This window comes from Salarias fasciatus, chromosome 9 (genome assembly GCF_902148845.1).
Source record: "Salarias fasciatus chromosome 9, fSalaFa1.1, whole genome shotgun sequence".
NCBI lineage: Eukaryota > Metazoa > Chordata > Actinopteri > Blenniiformes > Blenniidae > Salarias > Salarias fasciatus.
The window spans coordinates 15,839,190-15,864,287 of NC_043753.1; the positions used below are offsets into that span (position 1 = coordinate 15,839,190).

At 49.1% G+C, this 25,098-nt stretch overlaps 1 protein-coding gene across 1 annotated transcript; it reads right to left on the reverse strand.

Annotated features, from left to right (window-relative positions):
• Window positions 1–56: 56 nt before the first annotated feature.
• On the reverse strand, window positions 57–24,339 carry boc (BOC cell adhesion associated, oncogene regulated). The gene is made up of 18 exons (XM_030099169.1): window positions 24,075–24,339; window positions 11,398–11,529; window positions 10,437–10,709; window positions 7,022–7,168; window positions 6,341–6,484; window positions 5,713–6,006; window positions 4,504–4,776; window positions 4,148–4,416; window positions 3,903–4,068; window positions 3,579–3,647; window positions 3,083–3,292; window positions 2,558–2,733; window positions 2,253–2,475; window positions 1,963–2,169; window positions 1,670–1,881; window positions 1,488–1,573; window positions 1,235–1,362; window positions 57–1,151 (listed from the first exon to the last, which is right to left on the reverse strand). The coding sequence occupies exons 2-18, from the start codon at window positions 11,510–11,512 to the stop codon at window positions 979–981; spliced, it is 3,165 nt and encodes a 1,054-aa protein (XP_029955029.1). The 5' UTR covers window positions 11,513–11,529; window positions 24,075–24,339; the 3' UTR covers window positions 57–978.
• Window positions 24,340–25,098: the final 759 nt, after the last annotated feature.

Here is a 25,098-nt window from a genome sequence, read left to right on the forward strand (position 1 = left end):
TAGAAAAATAAATACAGGTCAAGCATGTCTGAAAAGGACGCACCAAAAGACACGAATCAATTTCATAAGCTTTTATTTACATGCAAATAGTGCTCCAGCGTGTGCAACCACCGAACAGCTGCACCTGTAAAAAAGGGAGTGTAGATTGAGGATCTCCTTCATTTTGATTGCAGATGTCTCCGTCAAAAGACTAATACTTATATGGACCGACCGGTGAGGGAGGAGTAATACTGACACACCTGTCACAGCGCCCCCACCTGGCAGTCATTTGGTAACCAGCATATGAGTAAACACAGAAGTGGTTGCAATGTCAAGTTGAGCTTATCAATGATTTGAGTTAAAGACACTTTCCAGAATCTCTCCCATTCAGTGATTTAAAAAAAAAAAGTCATAAAATCACAAAAATAAATAACTATACAATATATAATCTCTTGTTCTCTACCGAAACAATGATTTATGTTGCATACACTTTGTTAATAGTTTGTTAATGATGAACGATGCATTATACATTTGTGTTACTGCTATACAAAATGACAGATGGATCTTGGGAACGTGAGGAGAGCTAATCGGCGAGGAAGCACCTGAAAAAGGATCGGACTGGTTCAAATGGTCCCTTTGTTTCTGTTTCACATAAAGCTAAGCGCCTAACGTCCAAGCATTCAGGGTGGAGGGCGGAGGAATGGCGTGAGGGGCGGGGCGCGTCGAGACAGGAAGTGCTGAACTGCAGGGTGAAGGTCCCCCGAATCTTCTTCACAAGAGGAATAGTCTCGAGCTTCTGTTCCTCCCCGAGAAAGGCAGACAGTCTGGCATCACAACGTGACATGGCGTGAGGAGATAAAACGTCTTTTTTTCAGCATGAAAATAACCTTATATACAGTATAATCAGACATTTATGTACAAAAGCATAAATATATAAATATCTGTGATACAAAAATAAATATTTTCTCTGGTTTTTCTTCTTTTTTATAAAACAGTCTGTCATGCATCTGTGGTGCCGCTGGCCGTCCCCTCGTCCTCTGTGGACGCTTCATTTAGGAGAGTGTTGACATCCTGTAGTGTTGTGTCCTGGGACTGTGGGGTTGTGGCCGTTGACGATGAGGTGGTGAAGTTCCCTATGTCCTCCAGAGAGAGAAGAGGGAGAGACGTCGGCTCTGCAGAGAGGAAGGTCAATCGATGAGCAAAAATGCCTCAGAACATCGAGCTGGGCAACGATAAAGAAGGCATCCACACGTACTCTGGGTGAGGTCCTCGGGTTCGTCTCCACCTCCCACATCCTGGGAACTGAGGAGCAGATGGGAAGGTTGGAGAACCTGGGTGGAGTCGTCTGGAGAGCAGCAGGCCTGTTGGTGTGGATCAGGGTCACTGAGGAAATTAAAAAAAAAAAAAGAAGTGATTTACTGAAGCTTCTTGTTAAGACACGGTAACATTTGATTGCGAGTATTCTCTCTTCAGGCGCATTGATCTACGAGTATTATATCGTTTTATACCTGTCATAGTGGTAAACAGGCAGACTCCCATTTGACACCTGCTGTGGCAGCAGTGTATCACACTCCATGTCACAATCCACCTCGTCCTGCAGAGAACAGAAGCGTTACCACCTCTTATTCAACACCACCAGTTAAAATAGAACCTCGGTATTAATCTGAGTGAAATGCTTTGTTTTCTGTACCTGCTGCGGGCCTGGCAGGTAGTGTTTGGAGTGGTGGTGTTTGCCGTTGGGAGTGTATTCTCCATTAGCCGGGTAGATGCCATGCGGAGCGGTCATGTGAGGGTCCAGCGGACAGTGTCCCACCAGAGCGAGCCCCTGCAGAGGGACCATGGTGTACTGGCAGGAGGAGACGGGAGCGGCCACGGCGGTGAAGCACAGATCTGACGTTTGCTCTAAAGTAAGAAACAAAAGGAAAACAGTCACACACCGACGTGGAAACAAAGATGCTGACGGGCGCTGAGAGGAGCACTCACTCTGCTTCGCCCAAGCCCTCCAGAGGCAGAAAGGAATGAAGGCCACGATGATGAAGACGAAGGCTCCCAGGATGATACCGACTATGAGGTAGGGGAGGTCCCCGGGCCGGGGCACATGTCCGCCGGGGCGTTCGTGGCCCATCTCCGGATGGCCGTGGCCCATCTCCGGATTCTCTGATGGAACGGGCCGCTGTTGATTAGGACGAGCTGAGCAGACAAACACATGAGCAACACTGTTGGTAAAAACAGCTCACGCTTTCCCCCCAGGTTCACCCCAAAGTACGTCTCACCTTTCGTTTCGAGGATGACCACGTTGCCGAACTCGCTCTCCCCCTTCTCGTTGAAGCTCTGCATCTTGATGTCGTATGCCGTCTCCGGCTGCAGGTCGGTGATTGAGTGCCAGTATCTGTCTCCTTCCACCACATCCTTCTTGTAGTCGCTGTCGTTATCGCTGTCCGTCGGCCGGTAGTAGATGTAGAAGCCGTAGATGGGCGTGTTGTTTACAGGGGCGTACTGTTGACGGGGACGCAAATCAGGTTGCGGTCACAAACTCGCTTTCTCCTACGGACGTCCGTCTTTTTCCCCGTCTACTCACCGTCCATTTGAGAATGATGGTGGTCTCGTTGATGGCCTCGTTGTACGTGATGTAGGGCCCGTCAACGGGGCGCTCGTGCGTTCGCCCGCCCACCACTGTGTACGCCTTGGAAGGAGCGCTGGGAGGGCTGGAGCCGATCACGTTCACCGCCACCACGCGGAACTTGTAGGACGTTCCTGCAGGGAGAGAGCGGCGCTCATTAATCTGTCTCAGGGGACGACGGACTCCGCCGACAGGAGCTTTTTGTTGACTAATGGTTCTTGTTTTCTTTTGACTCTGTTTTCTTTTCTGTAACAATCGCGATGCTGATTGCGATCTGGTCACGGTCGTGACTGATGGCGGCAATTACCGAAATGACTGTAACAACACTCATTAAGGTGATAAATTTACAGGCCGTGGGAATGTAATTATGCAGGACGCCGTCGCCGTAATTACACGCCACGGCGTCCTCCCGCCCCGCCCGCTTAACGGCTGTAAATAATGATGACACCGGTGTTGACGGGGGGGCGAGTAAAGATGTCCAACCTTTCTCCAGGCCTGTGATCTCCACTGAGAGGCGCGACGGGGGGATGTTCTCCACCGCCGGCACCCAGTCCTCGCCGGCCTTCTTCACTTTCTTGTACTCCACCCGAAACGACTGGATGGGGAAGCCGCGGTTGCCGCGAGGGATCCACGTCACGTAGGCGGACGTTTCCGTCGCCGTGGAGACGGTGGGCTTGTCCGGGGCTTCGGGAGCTGCGGGAGAAGACGGACGGGGTCGATGCGCGATAGCAACAGGAGTAAACTCGTGAAATAATCAGAGGGCAGTCGGGGTGAAGGCGAAGACACATCACATTCAGCACTTACTGAGAGCTCATCCTCCGGGGACAGAAATGCAGGAGAAAGTGAGTTAAAACGGTTAGTCACCAGAGAAAGGTGGAAGTACAGAGGAAAGCTAGAAGTTAATTACAGCTCATTTCGTTAGTATTGTTGAAAAAGAAGTCAAATCTGCCACAGAATTAAAGGCTGTTGAGTCTCTTACGGGAGAGGCTGGGCGAAGGGACGGCTGGAGTCTTTGGTGGATCGTTTTGCCCTGCCAGACCTTTACGACCTGAAGAGGGAAAAAGATCAGCTTTACATTTTCACATGTTAAAAGAAATGCAAATCACGTGGACTCAAAGTATCCAAAAAACAGCTTTTAAGTTTCGAGATGAACAAACAAATCAGCAGAATAAGTAGGTGGAACTTCTATAGGTCCCACACTCGATCATTTCATGGTTGTTTCTGTTTTCGCACAGGATTACTGAGCAGCCATAAAATCATAAACACACTTCTAAAAGGCTGGATCGCTCTGACAGTATCGTACCTTTTCCAGTCCGGAAGGTCATCATGGCGGGTTGCCCTAAACCTGCACAGTTCCGAGCAGCCATCTCCACCTCATAAAGGCTGTCTGGCTGCAGTTTGGCCAGAGTCAGCTTATGGAGGGAGCCTGAGATACTGCTGGAGGTCCACTCTGCAAGAGGGTCCCCCACCTGGGGCAGGGACAGAGGGGCCGTTACCAACACAAGAGAAGACTTTATGAGACACGATGCAGTTCGGGCAGAAGGTTACCTTTCTGTATTTGATCATATACTCCAGGACAGGAGATCCTCGCTCGTGCCGCGGCCTCCAGGTGAGTTCGTAGTAGTCGGCCTTGCCTGTGCGCGGCTGGCTGAGGATGATGGGGGCTTCTGCGGGCAAGATCTGCCCGGGCAGCTCTGAGCAGTCCAGGGGCAGCATGGCCCCCGCGACCCCGGGCCTGATGGGCGGCTGCTCTCTGAGCACCTTATCTGGGCTCACTGGTCGATAGACGGAAGGGAACTTAACCCGGGATGTAATGCCTGTGAAAAGAGACGCCATGAAGTCTAAAAGCTGCGAAACGCAGGAGTAAAAACTTCAGAACGTTTTCCAAGCCACGGCCCTTTTACCTGTTGACACTGTGATGAGGCGAGTGGACGCCTGCGAGCTGCCCACCCCGTTCTCGGCCATGCACTGGTACAGTCCGTCGTCCTGAGGGCCCACGCTGGAGACGCGCAGCATGCGGGAGGAGAGGCGGTGGCGGGGGGACGGGGCCAGGGGCCGGGCGTTGTGGAGCCAGATCACCGAGGGCGTGGGCTTCCCCCGCGCCTGGCAGCTGATGCGCACCGTCTGTCCGTACTCGACCTCCTGCTGCTGCAGCTCCACCGTGACCTGAGGAGGCTCTGCAGGAGAAACAGAGAGACCGTTTGCAAAAATTTCAGTTTAATGTGAATCGCCGACCTAAAATCATCTGAATGAGACGAGGCAACAGTCACGATATCTGCCAAAGTCAACAAGTTATTCGACACACCCATTCATCCCGAACCCTAAAAATACTCAGATTTTCTTTTATCAAAGACAGATTGAAGGCCGAAAAACACTAAAACTGTTGAAAACTTAAAGTTTCTTCTTAAGAAGTGGTCGAAAAAAAAAATCTCATTATGGCTGTCAGTTATTTTCTGACAATAAATCATTTCAGCTTCAACAACATCACACGTGTCGAACTAAAAACACAGCAGTGTGTGTGTGTGTGTGTGTGTGTGTGTGTGTGTGTGTGTGTGTGTGTGTGACAAGGGGGAGTGTGTAGCCAGCAGGCCAAGCCAGGCCAGCGAGTTGATGGTTGGCTGCTTGTGAATATGGAGAAAGACGGAGCTCATTACAGCTACAGCAGCACTCTGGCTTTAATTACAGCCAGCTGCGGAGAGACAAGCCCCCAACACATTCACACACAAACACGCACGTACACACGCACACACACACACACACACACACACACACACACACACATGCATACACGCACAGAAAATCACTGTAAAAACACTCATCTATTACCGAGACACACTCAATCAAACGCCGGCGCAGAATAGCGCGCTCTGTCTCGGCCGGCTCTTTCTTACAAAACACCACTCAGCCTGACGTGCGTCTCACACACGAGCGCAAGGACACATACGGACCCCTGTCTCCGCGGCCCCCCGGCCGCAGTCAGAGTGATCGGTAAACCCAGGACACAAACAGAACTCCACTCATAAAAATCACCTGCAGGGTTAAACGTGCAAACTCCATTCAATGTGGAAAGACTTAACAGAAACTGCTTTTATTAAGATCTCAAGTTCACTCACCGAACACTTGTACGTCGTAGAGCACGGTGGCGCCGCTCGGCGAGTTGATGCCGTTGTCTGCCTGGCAGACGTAAGTTCCCGAGTCTCCCTCGGCCACGGCGTCGATCAGCAGATTGCTGAGCAGGTAGCGCGTGTTGTTATGGGAACGCAAGTCCCGCCCGTCCTTCTCCCAGGTGACCTGCGGGGTGGGGATGCCGCTCGCCACGCACTCCAGCACCAGCCGCTGGCCTTTGGTCACCATGATGGAGCGGGGAGCCGGAGGGTAAATGATTCGAGCCGCCTCGGCGGTGGAGCCTGGAGGAGAAACGGACAACCAGGATGTGAGTGTGTTTTAAGAATGAAAAAAAAAAGAAAAGAAGCGATCTTGCTTTCATCTCTGACTTTAATGGTGGTAAACACCTGAAACTGCATCGAGCTGGCACATCAGACACTGAATGTCGCACTGAACTCGCATAATGTGAGACACATGCGCTCCAGATGGGACAACATTAACGACCCTGCTGGAAGGGCTTCAAGTTCAAATCTATTAGAGGAGTTACTGCAAAAAAAAAAAAAAAAAAAAAAAGAAGAACTTATTGTTCTTTCTTGGTGTGTGTGTGTGTGTGTGTGTGTGTGTGCGTGGACTCACGGCGAATACGCAGGCGATCCGTGGAGGTGGAGGTCTTGACCTCCTGAGTGATTGGGTTGTAGGCGGCGCACTTGTACGGCCCCTCGTCGTCCTGCGTGGCGTTGGCTATCTGCAGGTTTCCTGATGGCATGATGAGGTAGTTTCCTGGAGGAACACAGAGGAACTGCTGTTAGGAAGTCACTGGTGGCGGGACAAACTGCTAACTTCCCATCATATATACGTGTAAATATGATGAAAGCAAACAAAAAACACAAAATAATCTGACCACAATGTGAATTTGGAACATGAGCCCCATCTGCCATTCCAAGGCACGGCTGCACTGCCAGCTAATGCCACAGAGAGGCGCCATCGAGTCTGACCCGCAGGCGTCCCAATGTGGTATTCATTTCCTCGCTGATAAGCGGGGATATCAGTACCTACAGCTCCCAGGCATCATCAGCCACATACCAGCCACAAACCACTGGAGCTTTTCTTCTCTTCCAGGCAACTTAGAAGTAAATACTTTGAAAAATAAACAACTGCATTCCCATGTTTGAAACATTTCCCAGATAGTGCCCTTATCACCAGTTTTATGATGGGCCAGATAGCTGAATTGTAGCATTCTGGTAAATTATGAAGATAATCCGGGCATTAGGAGGGAAGCGGAGGAGACATGATGAATGTTGGAGAAGAATGCGGCACCTTTGGACGTTTCCAGCCATTCCTGCTTCACGCTGTAGCGGACCTGAGCTTTGGGCTGGCTCTCGGGGAGGTGACACTCAATGACAGCCGTGTTGCCCTCGTCGACTTCGATCTCCTGCTGGTCGTCGTCCTCGAAGTCCCGCAGCTCTGAGAAACACAAGCGAGAGAGAAGAAAAGTCAGCGCCGTCACATCACCGCAGCGCAGCTCAGCCTTCTTTCATCATCTTAATACGCTGTGTAAATCACATCTAACTGCACATGTATACAGTCAGTCCTCGGCCTCAGAGAGGAAGAAAACCACCGCGTTCTGAGAAATAATAACCGAGCCGATTCCACTTTTGGGTGTCATACCTGTTTCGGCTGCATTGCAACCACATTCCCACAGCTTCTTTGCTTTGAAAGTAAAACCTCTTCTACCTCCATTGAGTAGGCGATTTCCCAGTGCCTGTCTAAACACGATCTCCTCACAGTCACAGGAATTTTATTTTTTTTTCCTTTTTTAAAGAAAAATACTCCAACAATTCCTTCTGCTTCAGTCATTTTATAATTGAAGCTTAAAATGTGTGTCTGTAGCGTTGAAGGACGTTGCATTAATCCTGTCAAACATAATACAGGAACTGGATCTGGTTGAGATTCTGTGGTTAGAAAAAAGAAAAAAAAGGGGTGTGTGTGTTGGGGGGGGAGTGGGATTACCGGGGCCATGTGCTGCAACTGTGTCCCGCAGACACACAGTCTGCACGGCACAGACACTCATCTGACCCCTGACATCCTAAACCCCTGCCGGAGAGGCCCGGAGACCTGGCCACGGGGTCAAAGGTGAGGGCTGCCCGCACTATAGGGTTTCAGGGGGAGGTATCCAGTTTGGGTTTGAAAGGAAACAGCAAAACTTTCCCCTTAAGAAGCCGGAATAAGAAGACGCCATAAAATCTTAGCGGGGGGGGGGGGGGGGGGGGGGGGGGGATGTCGCCATTTTATAGATTTGAAACTGAGGGAAAAGAAAAGAAAAAGAGGGAAGGGAGACGCGCAAGAAGGGAAGTGGAAAGTATCAACTGGAGAAATAAGTCAGGAAAAAGTCTAACAGTGAAATGAAAGATAAATAAAACCTCTCCAAGAAGACAATTAAACATCCACCAGCTCTTGTTGATTTATTCTTAACAAACACAGCCTGTCACCGTTCTTTCCAGAGGTGCTATAGCTGGCGTGTTTGTCTTGGACCGGCCTCGCGTTCTGGCACAAAGGACCCGGCGGCTGGCGCTCACAGTCAGCTGCTGAGAGCTTTGTACACAGCGCTTTAATTCAATCGGCAAGGTTTAGTTAAGGCCACTGTATCTACTGATTGGGAGATCACGGTGATTTACTCAAAAGCGCTGAGCAAACACGTTCAACTGCGGGCGCCTGATTTATTCGCCATGCCTGCTGGATCGGTCCCCGCCGTCTGCGTCTGCGGGGAGCGCTAATGGAGATGCGGGAGGAGATCGGGGGGCCGCACGCACAACAAAACTCCCGTCTCAGAGTCTGAAAGATGAGAATCCCAGCCAGGACATGTCAGGCTTTGTGGTGTGCTGGTGGGGGCAGAGAGCCTCCAGGAGAGACCGTGTGGCGCTCCATTTGCTAAATCAATCAGGTGCTGTTTTTACAGACCCCCCACCCCCCCACCCCCCCCCCCCCCCCCCCCCCCCCCCCCCCCCCCCCCCCCCCCCCCCCCCCCCCACCCCACCGCCACCCTCCTCATATCTACCCATCCCACCTTCCTCCTCCTGTCCTTTTCTCCCAAATTCCTCCATTAACACCTTTTAAACTCCCCCCTCTTTCCCAGCAACAATCCCACATGGGTGCCTCTCAGGTGTGCGTGTGATGTTTTTGTATGTGAATCCTGCCCGAACGCAGGATTGATGGTATTCATAAAGCGGAGCAGACCTACCGCACCAGGGCCGCTTGGCAAGGCCGGCTTAAATATTTCTAGAGAAAGACAGTGCATTCATCATCTTTATGCGAGGCAGCAGGAGGCCTGCGCCTCTGAATTATAACATGTTTGTGCAACGTGTAGCGCGTTCACGTTGTGCAGATACACGTCTCCGCCGTCTCCAGGAACCGGGGAGGGTGATTGTCTGCACAAGAATTCAAGAGAGGAGCTTTTAACTTATGCCAGAAAAAGAAGAGGGGCAGATTCTTTAGTGTCGGATAGCGCGGTGGGTCTGGAATCAGTGTATCCTGATCACAAAAAACATGTGCGCACAGCTCAAAAGAAAAAGAAAAAAAAAAAAAAAGCAGCAGGCACGTACACACTCCCCACGGAGCGATTCCTGAGGCAATCTGAGGGTCGCCGAGGAGAAACCGTTATTAAATTAGAGAAGGGGTTCAGCCTCGCTCCCCCAGCACGCTGTATCAAACACTGGAACCATCAATAACTGAAGGAAAGAGAGGTGAGGATGACAACAGAGGAAGGAAAAGTGAAGGATGATGAAAGGGCAGGGAAAGTGACGGGGTGAGGAGTGAGGAGCGAGTGTGAGGATGGTGAAGGAGCTCTCGGAGGAGACAGAATGTGACACGACGTCTCGTCTCGTGTCGGGGATCTTGTCTCGACTGGCCTGAAACGCTGAAACACCTCGGCTTTCTCCGGCTGTGGCAGCCTCATACATCACATCCCCGCATGGAAAACAATACTCGCTAACAGAACCTTTACTTTTTATTTTTTTTCTTCCAGCTAATGGTCTGTCCTGCTGCTGCAGCAGCCGCCCCCTCACACCAGCACAACACCCTTATCTCCCCACAGCCCTTTACCCAATTACGGGGCCATAATTCTGGTCATTCCTGCTGTCGGGCCCTGTGGAGAGGAATGCGGTGTTGTGGGGAGGAAAGGGGCCGGTGGAGGTATGGGGCTCCGGGGCCGAGTCTCGGTCCCTTCTTTTCCCCCCGCTAAGACTGGCCCCCGGCCCCAGGGTCCCCTCCATTCCTCCAGCTCAAGTTTCACAGCTCCAGGCCCCCTCTCAGTCCCACGATGCATATCAAATATAACACCACACACTCGGAGCAGCCAAGCACTAAAAACACCAGCATCAGGAATCATTTATTTCAACTCCATTAGATCAATGTGACACCAAATAAAGTCTTCGTCAGACTGAACTGAATAAATACTTTTTTTTCTAAATGCATAGAGATAAATCACCAATCAACGTTGTGCAACAGTTACGCCGGGCCTGCTTGTATCCTTCGGGAGAATTAGATTCAGGTTAACCACAAGCAATGGAAAAATACAGCGTTTACAGAGCTGCATTGGTGAAAATGTTAAGCAAACAAACGCCACTCCAGTCAAAAGCATTATTTGGATGTTCTGAGAAACCAAAAAGAGGCCAAAAAGGAGGTCTGTGTGCGTTTTGTGTTTATTTGTGGCAGTTTTGCGTGGGTGGCTACTCACTGGCGGCGGTGACGTTCGCGGGCACGCTGGCCAGAGCTCCAGCGCCGGTGCTGGCCACACACTGGTATCTGCCCACGGTCAGGTTGGAGAGGTTGGAGATGAAAAGGCTGTTGGGCCTCAGGACGACGCCCAGGTCTCCATCCAGCAGCTCCTGGCCGTTGAGGCGCCAGCTGATGTTGGCGGAAGCGGGCCGGGCGCTGCATCGCAGGCTCACGCTGCCTCCTAGCTTCTGCACCGTGGACAAAGGCTCTTCGGTGAACAGTGGGATCTCGTCTGGAGAAAAGAGGATGGTGAAGTATTAGGAAGCTGATCAAACATGACAAAATTCTCTCTGATTACCTGTCAGACAAGAAGTACAATACCTTCTCACATCAAGACTGTTCACTTGAAAGTCATGTAATCTTAAGGTTTTCTTAATTTCTGGTGGCAAACTGCTCATCAAGATATCCATTCAATATCAAATTGATGGCGATGAGAGTATGCATGAAAGCTCACGGTTGCAATACAGAGTTTTAAAAAACTAATCACTGGTGCTCCACGCCCAGCATATTCCCCCTCACACTTGGCCATTAATACAGCTCAAAATGAAAAGTGTTCACTTCAAATTTATTTCAAACAAACTGTTATGGCTGCAGCCAGACACGTCCAACACCTCACTCCCTGTGTCGGAGCCAGGATATTTTGTCCTTGGCAGAACTTATCCAGCACCAGGTGGTCAGGGAAAACTAATGTGAAAAAAAAAAAAAAACCTCACACACTGAGGGTAGATTGAGAAAGTAATATGCAGTTGGAAAGTGTGATCGAGGGTAAGGAAGTGGAAAAAGTTTCATTTTATAGCTGCATATCATGAGCTCGGAGGTGTCGACAGTCCATTCAGAAATGCGACCAGAAGGGATGAAGTACAGGAAAGGACAAACACGGGATATTGAAGTTTCAACAACCTCTTTCACAGCCGACTTACCAGAGGAGAGTGTGGCGCCGCTCTGCAGGCAGCACAGCAGCAGTGCACCCAGAGCGCACAACACTGGAGCCCTTCTCTTTTTCATCCACGGAGTCCAGTCCCGCTTTCCAGACATCTTCCATACACTGCCCCCTGAAACACAGAGCAGAGGCTCGCTCACAGGCTGCACACTCAAAACAAACAGCGTAATCTGTGTTGTTCTCGCTGAAACAAACACTCGCACAACGGCGGAGCTGCACGTGTGACAACTCCACCGAAACATACATCCCTCCACATAAACAGTCCACACGCATACACTCGGCTGAAGCTTCACACGCACACGCGCGCGCGCGCGTGTGGCCATTAAGGAAACACAAACCAGGCGAGGCGTTGCACTCTGCAGCACCCTCAGCAGCCAAGAGAAAACTCCAGACACAAATAAAGCCTTTCTTTTCTGTCAGCCCCCATCCCGCCGCTGACCCCGTCTCCTCCTCCGGCTGCGCCCGCACCCATCCAGCCTGCTGCGCTCATCAAAGGGGCGCCCTCATTCTGCGGGCCGGTAACCCGACCCCTCCACCTTCCCGCTCAGGTGTAACCGATACAGGTAGAGAGGGGTCTGAGAGCAAAGGGGGGGGAGTGCAGGATGGAGAGGAGGGCCGAGGGAAAACACACAGGACGCATTGAAGAGTTGGGACAAAGAACAACTAATGAGAGGCAGGAGAGGAGAGGAGGGGGAAATGGGGGAAATAAATATCAGGGGCAGAAAGGAGTGTGCCTAAGATGGAGTAGAGGAGCGCTCTTTTATTCTACAGACGAGGACGTATCCTGAGGAAAATGGAGACGACGGCGGTAATGGTCAGTCTATTAACAGTTAATGCAAGGAGGGGAGCTTTTCTCTCTCTCCCTTGTCGCTTGCTGCCAAGTTTCCCGAATTCTTTCCTGTCAGGTTAAACTAACAACTTCCCGTCAGGATGAGGAGGGTGGTCCTGCAAAAAAATTGAAACGCTCCTTCTACCACTTTTGCAGACACTAGCATATATGTCGCTGAGCGCACAACAGAACAGTGAGAGTGGGGCTGGAAAACGACAACTTCTGATCCTGTTTGGCGAGAGGGATGATTAATGACTCTCACGCCACACACGCTCACACAAAGCAGGGGCCAAAGCAGGACAGTAAGCGAATGGAAACTCTTACGGAGCACCTTCATCATCTAATGGCAGCAATGAAAATGTTTAGCCGCCTGGCACATTTATTGAAAATGAGCAAAGCAGCAGGCCGACGGAAAAACAGCTGCTAACGTCTACAACCGCCACGGCAGACCACACATTGCTCCGCGCCGTGTTTTAATTGCTTATTATGATTAAGTAAACAACGTGAGATGAGTAATTTCTGAGATATCAACAGTAACGATGTGGTTCTGTGCGGAGAACAGAAAGCCACGACGCGGTGCGGCGGCCATTCGATGGACGGAGAAGGCATTACGTTTGTGGGACTGCAAGTCCAAGTAAACAAAGAGCTGATGTTACCTTTGAAGCTGATTCAAATAACCCGTTTTATAGAAACAGCAGACGCTGAGAAACATTCTTTTATTCATTCGGAGTTGTGTTTCTAGCTGTTTTGAGTGTCCTTTGGTTCAACGCTCTACCTGTTGATGGAGCTTACTGTTGTTCGGTGCTGGGTATTGATTTTCAATTGTTTTTCTCAGTTTTAGAGCACGTAAAACTACTAAGAAGAAAGTAAAACTGTCGAAATCTACACTCAACTGTCATGGAGGCATGATATAAAAGACGAGCGCTTCATACCGCCTTCTATGTCTCTTCTAACGGATGGAAGGATGCAACCTGGACAGGTCGCCAGAACATCACAGAGCAAACAGAGACACAGAGCACGACGGGCAATTCAGAGTCACAGATCTAAAAGCTATATTATCCGTCATCAGGAATGGAAATAACTCCTGGCTGCAGACCGAACATACGTGTGCAGTTCCATTTACCGACTCGTCCGCACAGAGCGGCTCATCAGCAGTGGGTTCACTCTGTAAACAAACAGAGAGCTACTGTGGGACCCGGGGCGAGGAGGCCTGAAGGCCTGCGGCTTCTGCGGCCGGTCGCTGTATGGACACAACCCGGGACAGCTGCCCATAAAAGACACGTACATCTGTATCGAGCACCTGTCGCCACTGCGAGAGTCACAAACCGTGAACCACACCAGTCGGACTGGGAAGTACCTACACGGCGCGAACGCAGCTTCCCACCTGTTTCGCACGGATCATAACGTTAAACGGTGAAGGTACCGGCAGTGGGAGCAGGAGGGGAGACAGAGATAGGGCTCTGTTGTAGTAGAGGTATGTGAAGGCCCCCACATACATCATCACTCCCTTAAAAACAGCCGTCCTCCTCAAAGCCTGTCCGTCCGTCTGATTCATTAGTCAGCTGGGTCCTGTGTTTGCTTAGCGGATACCCTGCCTCAAGATGAAAAGTTGGCCTGACATCTACGTCCAACTTTTTCCATCCATCCTTCCCAGAGAATTCGCAGAGAAGGAGAAGAGCCTCCTACGCATCAGCGAGACTGACAAAAAACAGAGCACACACACGGACAGCTCCCCTAAATTAACAGTGTGTGTGTGTGTGTGTGTGTGTGTGTGTGTGTGTGTGTGTGTGTGTGTGTGTGTGTGTGTGTGTGTGTGTGTGTGTGTGTGTGTGTGTGTGTGTGTGTGTGTGTGTGTGAGAGAGAGAGTGTTTTGATAACAGTCACTATGGCGAACGAACACATGCATGGGGAACACTTAGCTCTGTGACAATGAATACTTCAGTGACAGTGCACGGAGAGAACTGTGTGAACTTTTCAAATATGCTGCTCCCAGTGCACGAGTGTGGTTACTGAGGAGAGTCAGACTATTTCTGTGATCGTGCAGAGGAATAAGGACAACTGTGAGGTTCTGCAGACTCGAGACTCGAATCCCTCGGCACTCAAAAGACAAGTAAACAAAGAAAGCTGCAGAAAAATGACAGAGCCAGTTATTATTACTCAGCGTCCTCTGAGAAATTTACACATTTACTGTACATTAAAAGAGCTGGAAACATTTTCAATAATGCTCAACAATTAGAAATAGTTGTCAAGACTGGCAAGTCTTCAACCACTACTCTGACAGTATTGTGTTCATTGTGTAAAATACTAAAAAACAAAATGAGATAAATGTGATATTTGGAGAAAATAACACACTTCTGACTCAGTATCAGGAAAAAAAATAAAACGTTTCCTTGGCACATGTCCACTGTTTACTCAGCTCTTAGGGGATTATAGAGGTACACTCTGTTGTTTTTATAGTCTCCCAGGAAGCACCTGAAAGCATTTGGACTTGTATTTTGCTCATTACTGTCTCCAGATTCGACTTGAACCCAACACGAAGCGCTTGAAACCACCTTCAAGTGTATCATCTTTCAATTTCCTTCAGGATCTAACATCTATCAATTTACTGATGCATCCCGTTGGGGACTCATTAAACTTTTTGAGATCAAAACTTTGGTTTAGATTATTTATTACAAGTTAAACTAAAACAATCAGCATAATGAGTGAGTCGATCAGCCTCCAGACCTCTGGCGCCAGCAGCATCCTGTACACCAGTTCATCCCTATTGATCTGTTCAAAAGCATACAACATGCATTAGTATTCATTATCTATCGCAGGCAGGACTTTCACATGTTGAGTTTCTTTGCTGGATCGAAACGTTCCCTCACATTTCCTTGTTTGGTGCACCGCAGTGTGTGTGTGTGTGTGTGTGTGTGTGTGTGTATCACGGAGAGGACGAAAGGAAAGAGCAGCCAGAACGGGGTCACGGCAGCGGCATGGCAGCGGCGGTGTGCAGGCATGCATCATGAGTGTAGGTATGCGAGTGCCTTATATGTTGTTGTGGGAGAGAGTCACTTGACAGAAGTTCATTGTGAGCGTGCTAAGTAAAGACACCGGGGCCCCTGTTCTCCCGGACCACTGCCGGTCCCATTGTCCCCCTGCCTCCGCGGATAAATTCATTTTGACAACCCTGCTAATTGGATAAAACCAGACTGGAGCCTCCTCCCCGAGCTCTCACATTCCATCTGCTTTCTGGCATGGAGAAGACACACAGGAGGGAGGGGGGGGGGGGGGGGGGTCGGGGGGCAGGGTAGTAACTCCTTCTGAGGAGCTGAGCTGTTGAATATTTATCACCTCCCCAAATTCCCCCTCTTGCCCTCGCCCCTCCTCCTCCTGTAGTTTTACGTCCTTTTACAACCCCCCCCCCCCCCCCCCCCCCCCCCCCCACCCCCCCCTCGAGGTTCTCCAAACACCACAAAGCCCCCCCTTTAGATAAACACATGCGGTGTCAAGTGTGAGGAGTGCCGGGGGTTCAACTGCCCCGCTCGGGCCCGCGGCCCACAATGCCATGCTGCATAGCTGCCATGCGGGAGGCCAGTTGCCCCTGGCGACGCTAACAGGCAGAACGCACCTTAATAGAGTGGAGAGTCATTGTAAAGCAGTGAGCCGGTGCACGGACAAAGACCCCGCAGACCCCTGGAGAAAGGGGAGACGCTACTCTGAAGGGCCCGAGGAAGAGCTGATGGGCCCCGCTCAATGACCAGAGAGAGGCGGGGGGGCCGCAGGGGCTCAATGACCAAGAGGTTTGAAAGTAGTGAGTGGAGAGTTTGTGGATGCAGGGAAGAGGGAGGGGGGATCAGGGCCTTAAGGGATTGATGTGAGATGGGTGAAGGGGGTTTATGTAGGCAGAAGGGGAAAGGGGGGGGGGGGGGGGGGGGGGGGGGTGACTGAGAAAGCTGAACGGCAACTCAAATTAATAGAGAGGATGTCAACTGGCAGGCGAGCAGGAGGAGAGAGCAGGAGCTGGTCAATGAGAGGGTGTGTTTGAGAGGAGCGTGTGTGAGAGCGTCGCTGAATATCCCAACATATTTTCCCCTCACTCCCTCAATCTGTTTGCTGGCCTCTGGGCCTGGCCCGGGGTCCGTGCCGGGCGGAGGAGGATGAGGAGGGAGCTTAACAAGCCAGCAACACAACCCGTTTACCACTCAAGTAGCAACGCTGCGGGGAGAGGAAGAGGATTTCAGAGATTCGCTTTTCTCTGTAATTCATCAGAAAATAATGAAAAGAAGGAGTCAAATTTCCAGTTCGCCGTACCGCCTGAACCATGTTCCAACATATTTATGATACTGAGTCAAAGGGTGCAGCTAATGATGTGATTTCTGACTGACTCACTGTTTAGTTTGCAGGAAGAAACTGGAGAAACGTCCAATATAGCTTTCAACAAGCGTGTTTGTCCAAAACGGAGAGAAAACTGATTAATAACAAAGTTGCCCAGAAAATTTAACACAGAAAACAAAGAAAATTACTTCAGTATTTCTTACAATAGTAAAACGAAAATGGCATTTTTAATATCCACACACACACACACACACACACACACACTGCTGGATGGCGGCTCTCTTGACTACAAAGGGCCACAGATAATGAAAACTGAAGTGGACAATCTCCATACTTCTCTGTTCCAAAACTTGGCAGCAGACAAATCCCAAACTGATTCCCATCTATCTCCCCGCTCCCCGCCCCGGACGGGCCTTTGCCGACAAGAAGAGAACCTTATGGAGTCTTATTTGGCATTAAAATCCTTCCCAACAGGTGGAGAGGGGGGGGCCGTCCAAATCCTCAACTCAAAACATCACTCGTTCTCATGCCATAAAATTACACATCAAAAGCATCTAAGCATCTCTAACGAGGTTGAGAATCCACCCCCCCCCCCCCTTTTTAATACTCTCACGCACACACACAAGCATGCACACGCTTCACAAAGTATTAATGAGCTATATGCCCTCCCTCACCCCCCCCATGCCGACACTAACGAGCTGCAGAGCGTCTCGAGGATTAACGAGGGGGATCTGGACAGGCCTGCCATGTCCAGGAGGGAGGCGTCCTAATCAATTAGGCATCCCGGCATTTGCATAATTTAGATAACGAAGCCGAATTAACCGCGGAGAGCTAATTATGGAGCCGCGGCGAACGCATCCACCCACATTCCTGCCGCGGGATGCCAGCGTGCGCACCAGGGCCATGGGAACGGACCAGCACCATCATCATCATCATCATCATCATCATCACCATCATCAGGAGCACAGTGGGAGTGACATGAGACTGCAAGGTAGGAAGTGAGGAAAGAACGAAGGAAGTTAAAAAAAGTACTCAGAAGGAAGGAAGGAAGGAAGGAAGGAAGGGAAGAAAACGGGAAAGAGGAGGGTTTATAAAAATGAAGAAAGGAAGAAGGAGAAAAAGTTTCAAATATTATAAAGGAGGAAAAGAAAGAAGGTGGGAAACTGCAAAACTTGACGACGGATAAAGTATGATAGATAAAAGGCTTCATGGTAATGATGATGAGGAGTGATGAGCGGGCATAAGCAGAGAACCAGAATAACACATTAGGAAGGAAGAAAATAAATAAGATTGAAAATATGAAAGTTCAAAAAGAAATGGATGGTGAAGAAATAAGATTGATGAGGGATGAATGGATGGAAAGCATTACAGGGATCACAGACACGTTCATGATTATTCACATGCAGGACTGGGAACACCGACTAATACTCTGGATTTCACGGCTCTCATCACACAAACACATGCGTGCGTGCAGTTACATATTTTATTCAGCCGCAGCCATTCTTTCCCTGCGTGCACGTACAAACACACACACATACGGAATCACACAAACTCTGATTACATGGTAAAAGCATACTCACGGAGGCACATAAATATGCAGACCTCAGGAAGTTTTTCCAACACCAAATGTCAACCGACAAAAAAAAAAAAAAACTCTAGGCTACCACTTATCCCCCGCCCGACAGATAGAACGCACGCACGCCACGGCATTCACACACGCCAATATGGACTTTCATAGCTGTACATACATGCAGCTTTGCCCCGTGTGTGTGTGTGTGTGTGTGTGTGTTCCTGCATGGAAGGGAGAGAATTAGGGAGGGGTGGGGGGAGAGGGAGGGAGGGAGGGAGGGTTAAAGGGGCCCCCAACTCTTTTGGCAGCTCATGCATCAGAGTGAATGGAACCAATTATAAATCAAGAGCAATTTCTCCCCATTATTCAGCAGGAACCAGAGGGGGAGAAAAAAAAAAAAGGAGAGCGAGAGGCTGCTTGGCCCCTACAACTCTCAGTGGGAGATGAAGGAAGGAAGAGGACGGCAGGGCCAGTGAAATATTATATGAAAAACAGATATGGGAGGCATCAGGAAATTGAGATAAGACAGAGAGAGGAGGGGAGGCGGAAAGAGGTGAGGGAATGGAGAGAAAAAAGTTATAGTAAAAACTAGGCCTGCACAATATATCGTTTGAACATTGCCATCGCAATGTGCACATGTGCAATAGTCACATCGCAGGATGTGCAATATTTTTTTATTATTATTATTAACTTTTGTTTTGCTTCGTAAAAGCAGCAAGGTGCTCCATGCTCTGCACAGCTGCACTCTCTTCCTCCCTCCTGCTCGGCACTCACCGCCCCCCTCCCTCCTCCACAGCAGAGAGGAGAGGGGAGGGGCCGCTCTCAGGTACACTCTGAACACAGGCGACATGCAGGAGGAAGCGACGAAGGATTTAGTCCTCAAAAGAAGGTCAACATCCAAAATTTGGATGTATTTCGACTGTAAAAAAAGATGATACAGAACAAAAAAACGTTCTCTGCCGACAGTGCCTCGTCGTGGTTGCCTCAACACGAGGTAATACGTCAAACCTGTTGGACCATTTGAAACGCCATCACAAGCTCCTGTATTTCCAGGACAATTACAGAAGCCTTTGCCGGCATAACACCGTATGATAGGAACTCCAAACAGCATCGACAAATCATGGATGCAATAACTTTTTACCTAGCAAAAGACATGGTGTCATTGAACACAGTGGATCGTTAAAGAGGGATTTAAAAAAATGATCCGCACGCTCGACAAGCGGTATGAAACACCACATATTTCTCTCAAGTGGCCATCTCCTCAAATAGAGCTATTCAGGTCATCTGGTGAAAATTCTTCTATTTTTAATATTGCAATATATATTGCAATATATTGCAAGCCCCCAAAAAATCGCAATGTCAGTTTTTTCCAATATCGTGCAGCCCTAGTAAAAACAGATACGGAGAATTAGAATATGTGAAAGAGGCAAGAAAGTCAGCCGAACACGAGGGTGTGTGTGTGTGTATGTCTCTCGCATCAGCCGAACTCGACTGATCGGTTATAACTTGAAAGCTGCAAGACTTTCTTAAGAGCAGAAACAGCTGGAGAAGGTTTGTTTCAAAGACAAACTGTATTTTCTGTGTGCCTGTGTGTGTGTGTGTGTGTGTGTGTGTGTGTGTGTGTGTGTGTGAGAGAGACGTGGTAAAGCAGAGCTACCATTTGTCCTGTCACTCATGGTCACGGATGTGTGTTATCCTGCTCTGAAATATCATAAAATCAGAAGAAAAAAAAAAAAACACTCCCACAGACACGGGTTGGACAGCAGTCAGAGAGCAACGCTGCTGATGGAAAATTCCAGTACTGATAACCTCGGGGGCCCAATAACTAACTAATCTGGTGCCCGGTGATTTATTCTGTTGAATCATGTCTTCTCCTGCCAGTCTGACATTCTTCAATGATGACTTCTTTCTCTCTGGGGCAACGCTTTACATCTGATTACTGGTTAAAGCTCGAAGTACATTTCAGATTCGATGACATTTCTTTTGCTGCTTTGATTCATTCACACACTGAGGGAGGAAATGAAGAACAGTATGCAGGTACAGCTGATCAAGGTCAAACTGAGGTTTTTTGTTGTTGCATACTTTTAAATTTTGTGCATAATAAGAGAGAAAAAAGGAAAAATGTGACTGCCAGGCTAATGCGAACAGAGCTCAATCTTGAGCTTGTGTGTGAATGATCTATTAGAGCGTCTGGGTTGCTTTTGGCTCATAACAACACCCCCTAATCTTTGTCCAAATATCTGCTCTGCACACACTGGACTATTTGTCTACACACACACACACACACACACACACACACACACACACACACACACACACGCTGTTTTCTTACCCTAGTCTGGAGTCGATCACAGATCCAACAGCGCTCACACACTTGCAATATACACGTTTGCATGTGCGTGTGTGTTTGTGAGTGTGTTTGCCGAGGAGAAAGAGTAACTTCATTATCCAATCAAGACCTTCTTAACTTTTCCCTTAAGTACTAGAACAAATCAACTTAACTGGTTTAAAAGCTTTGGATAATCCCCATTAGGCTGTTGGAACAGCGGTTTTAAACAAGACTGTATTTGACCGCAGTAAACTGAACATGAGCATCTAGATGAGTTTAATGGCCGCTGTCTGAAAACGACTTTCTCCAAGGGAAACAGTGCACTGTCATCCCATCTCCAGAGATTTCTCTCTGTCTTTAGTGTCTTCTTAATTCGATATAAGCTCGTGAACACTCCAACTTCAGTTCAATTAGAGTTACCCAGCTCCGTCAAAACTTTCTCCTTCACTATCCCCCCCCTTTTCTTAACCTCACATTCCTCCCGCTCTCCTGCTCGCTGTGGTCCTGGCTGACAGGGAGGATCAGGAGCAGAGAGGTATGCGGCCCCCAGGGGAGGGGTCTGGACCCCGGCCACCTGCCAGTCCAGGTGTCCTCCTTTGGTTTGCCGATGTACGGCTGGACACAGAAACCCCTCCTGGGGGCACGAGGCCGGAGTCGAAGCCTCCAATCTGTCAGTGCTGGAGGACTAATGCACCGTAATGTGAGACGGCCTTATTTGGCTGTGAGTGTTTTCTCTGCCGCGTTAACGAAGAAAGTTCACATTAGAGTCATAAAAAGTAGAATTATAACACAGAAGTCACCTTTTCTTCCCCTTTGTGAGCTAACCTCAAACTCGCTGCACAGGTGAGGCCGGCTGACGACCGAAATGACAGGTAATGCATTCCGGGGCTCGGAGACGGTCTTGATCAGACAGGGTCTGTCTCTCACACACATACACACACACATACACACACATGTGCAGCAGCAAAAAGCCCACAGATTCTGTCTGCCGGCTGTTATGACTGCAGGAATATACTGCCTGTCACAGAGATGAAAGCGTGCCCTCAGGAAGGATTTTTCTTCCTCTTTTGTCAATTAACGCCAATGTTACACCCACTACAATAACAACACTGCCTTCCAGCACCGCCGTCAGAATCTCTTGTCTGGCAGTCGTGACATCCAGAAAGGTAACAGCAGGCCTTTACGTGTGTAGTTTTGAAACGCATCTTAAAATACAGTGACAGACTCTGAATAACAGCCAGATGTAAAAGCGCACTTAACTGTGCAAATGCAGAAGTCAAACAAGTTAAATCCCATCCGTCCCCATCATATCTGACATCATACGTCAATATGGCAGAGTCTATTTGGAAACAACTCTGAGATATGTGAGCGAGAAAACTGTTTCTATTGGCTGCCAACCCAAATCCACACAGTAACTGTTCCTTACATGCCATGGTACGTATGAAAACTTCAGGTCCCGGAGGATGGAGGAAAATGATCCACCAGCCGCTGGCAAAACAGTGGAAACTGTCAGGTTGTGTCTGCATACAAGTCTGTTTGGCAGGTCACCAAAATCAATGAAATTTAATTTCCAGACCAGGCTTGATTGTAAAAAAGAGCATTCCAGTAAGAGTCACATCAGTCCCTGACAACTAAAGACAATAAAGTCAGCTTCCTGTGCAGAGCTGCAGGTTTCTCTCTCGCACACACTTCTGCTCACTTTCAGTCTCAAACGATCACACCTTGCAGCACATCTGTACTTGTTTATGGCCGATCTTCTCAAGAAGTCACAGTGTTTGTTTTACTGCCTGTTGAACTATTTTTACACTCCTGACTTCCTTATCAGTTGCTTTTCCATCCTGGATTATTCTGAAGTACTTCATTCAAACTTTGCCTTAAAATAATATTTAACATATCACGAGTTAATGTAGAAATTACACTATTATAACTCATCAATAGACTTAAAGCTGCATTTCTTCCCACAGTGCGTGGGTGTGATTGGAAGATTTTCACAGGAATTTGATGATTATCTTGCCAGATTGATTATGAACGCCTATTATCCAGTCTTCCTTTCATCAGTCACACAGAAAAAAAGCCAAATCAGTGTGAGAAATAGGCAGATAATCAGACTGGAATCATTCAGTTCGACTTTGATGCACCCGCCTGCCAGAGATGATCAACAAAAACAACAACCAAACAACAAGGGGCTCCTTTTCTTACTGGGACCAATTAATTCGCCTATAAGCGGAGCGCCTAATTGGAGGAGGCCAGGCCATTCGTTTCGACTTTTAATCCAAGTGACATTGATTCAGTGGGAACAATCGGGCCCTCTTGTCTGATCCCATGTCTGTCACTGAAGGGACTGGAGGTCCCTCCATGCGAGGGAGCGAAGGCTAAATGTAAGCCAAGTAACAAAACGACACCTGGGGTTGGAAACTTGAGCCCCTGCGGCTGTTCCTGCAGGCCTCCTCCCTCTCTCTCTATGGCCCTGTGTCCTCCCTCCACCCGGCCCCCACGGTGGGCAACAACCCGGGCCAACACTCATTAGCAACCCCGGGGATTAAGACAAACATTTTCTCATTAAATCAGACCTGAATGAGAGGATAATATCAAGGGGAGCGTCTCCTGACAGTGAGGCAGGATGCTGCATTCCTGCATGGCAGCTTCAGCAGCTGTCACTTTACTGGAGGCTTTAATGAGGTTATTCTGACACCAGGGCTTCACTCCGGGGTGAAAGGGGGAGCAGATCAGCACTCAGGTAGCGTTGTTATGATCCTCTGATGACAGCAAGGCGATCTGCTTGGGAAAGTTTGCACATTATCTGGGACGGCAGAGAGATTTATTAGGACAAACACATCCAAAGCGCTCACAATAAGTCACACTTTGAGACGTGTGTGCATCATCAATAAACTTCTTTTACAATAACAGTCTGATTCTTCCAGGTTTTTGCATTAATCTTTGCATGGTTGCCCTCCTCGGGGATCATATGGGGGTAAATCTGGCACAGCTCTCCATGTCTGTTTTCTGTTACCCTATGTGAGCGACTATAGGCTGCGGCCTGCAACAACCCAGACACATTTCACCAAGAAAAACACACTAAAGGCTCCAAACCCGCTGATGGATCTCTGCAACGTGTCACACGGGGCTGATAAATCTCCCTTTACGCGCACTACGGTGTAGTAATATGCACATAGAGGCAGGAAATTAAAGGAAAAGCTTGGAAAATATGGACGCAGAGTTCAGCCCATCAACAACAGGCTAAGTCCGAGAGCAAAGTTTCTGCTTTCTATTGAAATAAACTCCAAAAGCGAGGACCAAAACGCACATCCGAACGCGCATAAAACACATCTGTGAGGTGAAAAGTTCTTTACAGAGGCTTTATGAACTAATAAGTGAGAAAAAGTCAAACAAAAGTGGCTACCGGAGCAGAAGTAGTCATCAAACTTTTTTTTAAAAAAAGAGAAAAGAAATCACAGTTTTCTCTCTGAACAAAGTAACAAACGTGCGGAAGAGGAGTTGTGATGATCAGCAAACACGCCGGGAAACGGATACATGTATCAATAAGTTAGTAACAGTGTTGATACGCGGCGTAACGACGCACAAACATGGAGCGCGTGAAGAGATAAAACTCACCGAATCTGCTCTTCTTGGTGCTTCACACCGCGCTGGAACCAAACTATCTTCTCCCCGCTGCTCCTCCTGAGTTTTACTCCTCCGAAACCACGTCGTCTTCTTTCTTCCTCTCTCTCTCTTTCTTTTAAAAACTCGTCTTTTCCCTCTGAAGCCTGGCTTTTGCTTTTAGTAATTTACTGCGATGCCACCGACATTTTCTTCGGCTCCCCAAGTTCTCACGTTGAAAGGCCGTTTTTGGATGACTGAGCTCCCAAACAATTCTCCCTTTTGCGACGCCTTTTCGGGTCCTCCCACTTCCCAAGCAGGAGGAGGGACCTGAACAATAGGGACTGGCTCCCAAAACCCCGGAGCAGGGCGCTGCTGCCGCGCGCTGCGCGCGAGGCCGTGCGTCAAAACGCAAAACTCCGCATTTTTTAGACCTTACAGTAAAATAGTACAAAATAGGAAAAGGTTGAAGTTTTTATTTATTTATTTTTTTTTTTTTTTTTTGGGGGGGGGGGGCGAAAGTTATGTGTTGTGGAGGAGAGAAGAGCGCCCCCTTCCCTTCCCCCTCCTCCTGCTCTGCCCCCCCCCCCCCCCCTCCCCTCCCTGATTTGGTATGCTCCGGTCCCCATAGAGTCTGTATTGACCCCTGTCCATTGAGGCCTGCAGGCCCTCCACTGCAGCTGTGTGGTGCCGTGATGTGCTGTGTTGTTGTGGTCCGGGACAGGCCCTGTCAGGACTGTGCGGCACTTACAGGCACGTACACACACACATGCAACAAAAACACACACATACACACACACACTCTCTCTCATACCAGAGTGATCACAGCTCGAACCCCCCCCCCCCCCCCCCCCCCCCCCCCCCCTCTGTGCTCACTCTGGTATTCTCTTCTCCACTTCAATCAGCACACTCTGAGCCGGGCCTGTCCAGTTCATTAATAACTGGGTATTCCCAGATCACAGGAGTGTAATGGCGGGGGGGGGGGGGGGGGGGGGGGGGGGGGGGGCTCCTACTTGAATGCAGGAACTCCCACCATGAA

Coding starts and splice junctions, on each gene's coding strand:
- boc (XM_030099169.1), bottom strand. CDS start 11,512: ATGTCTGGAAAGCGGGACTGGACTCCGTGGATGAAAAAGAGAAGGGCT. Junction 10,710..11,397: donor CGGCGCCACACTCTCCTCTG/GTAAGTCGGCTG, acceptor TCTTTTCTCCAG/ACGAGATCCCACTGTTCACC. Junction 2,170..2,252: donor GGTCATCCTCGAAACGAAAG/GTGAGACGTACT, acceptor TTGTCTGCTCAG/CTCGTCCTAATCAACAGCGG.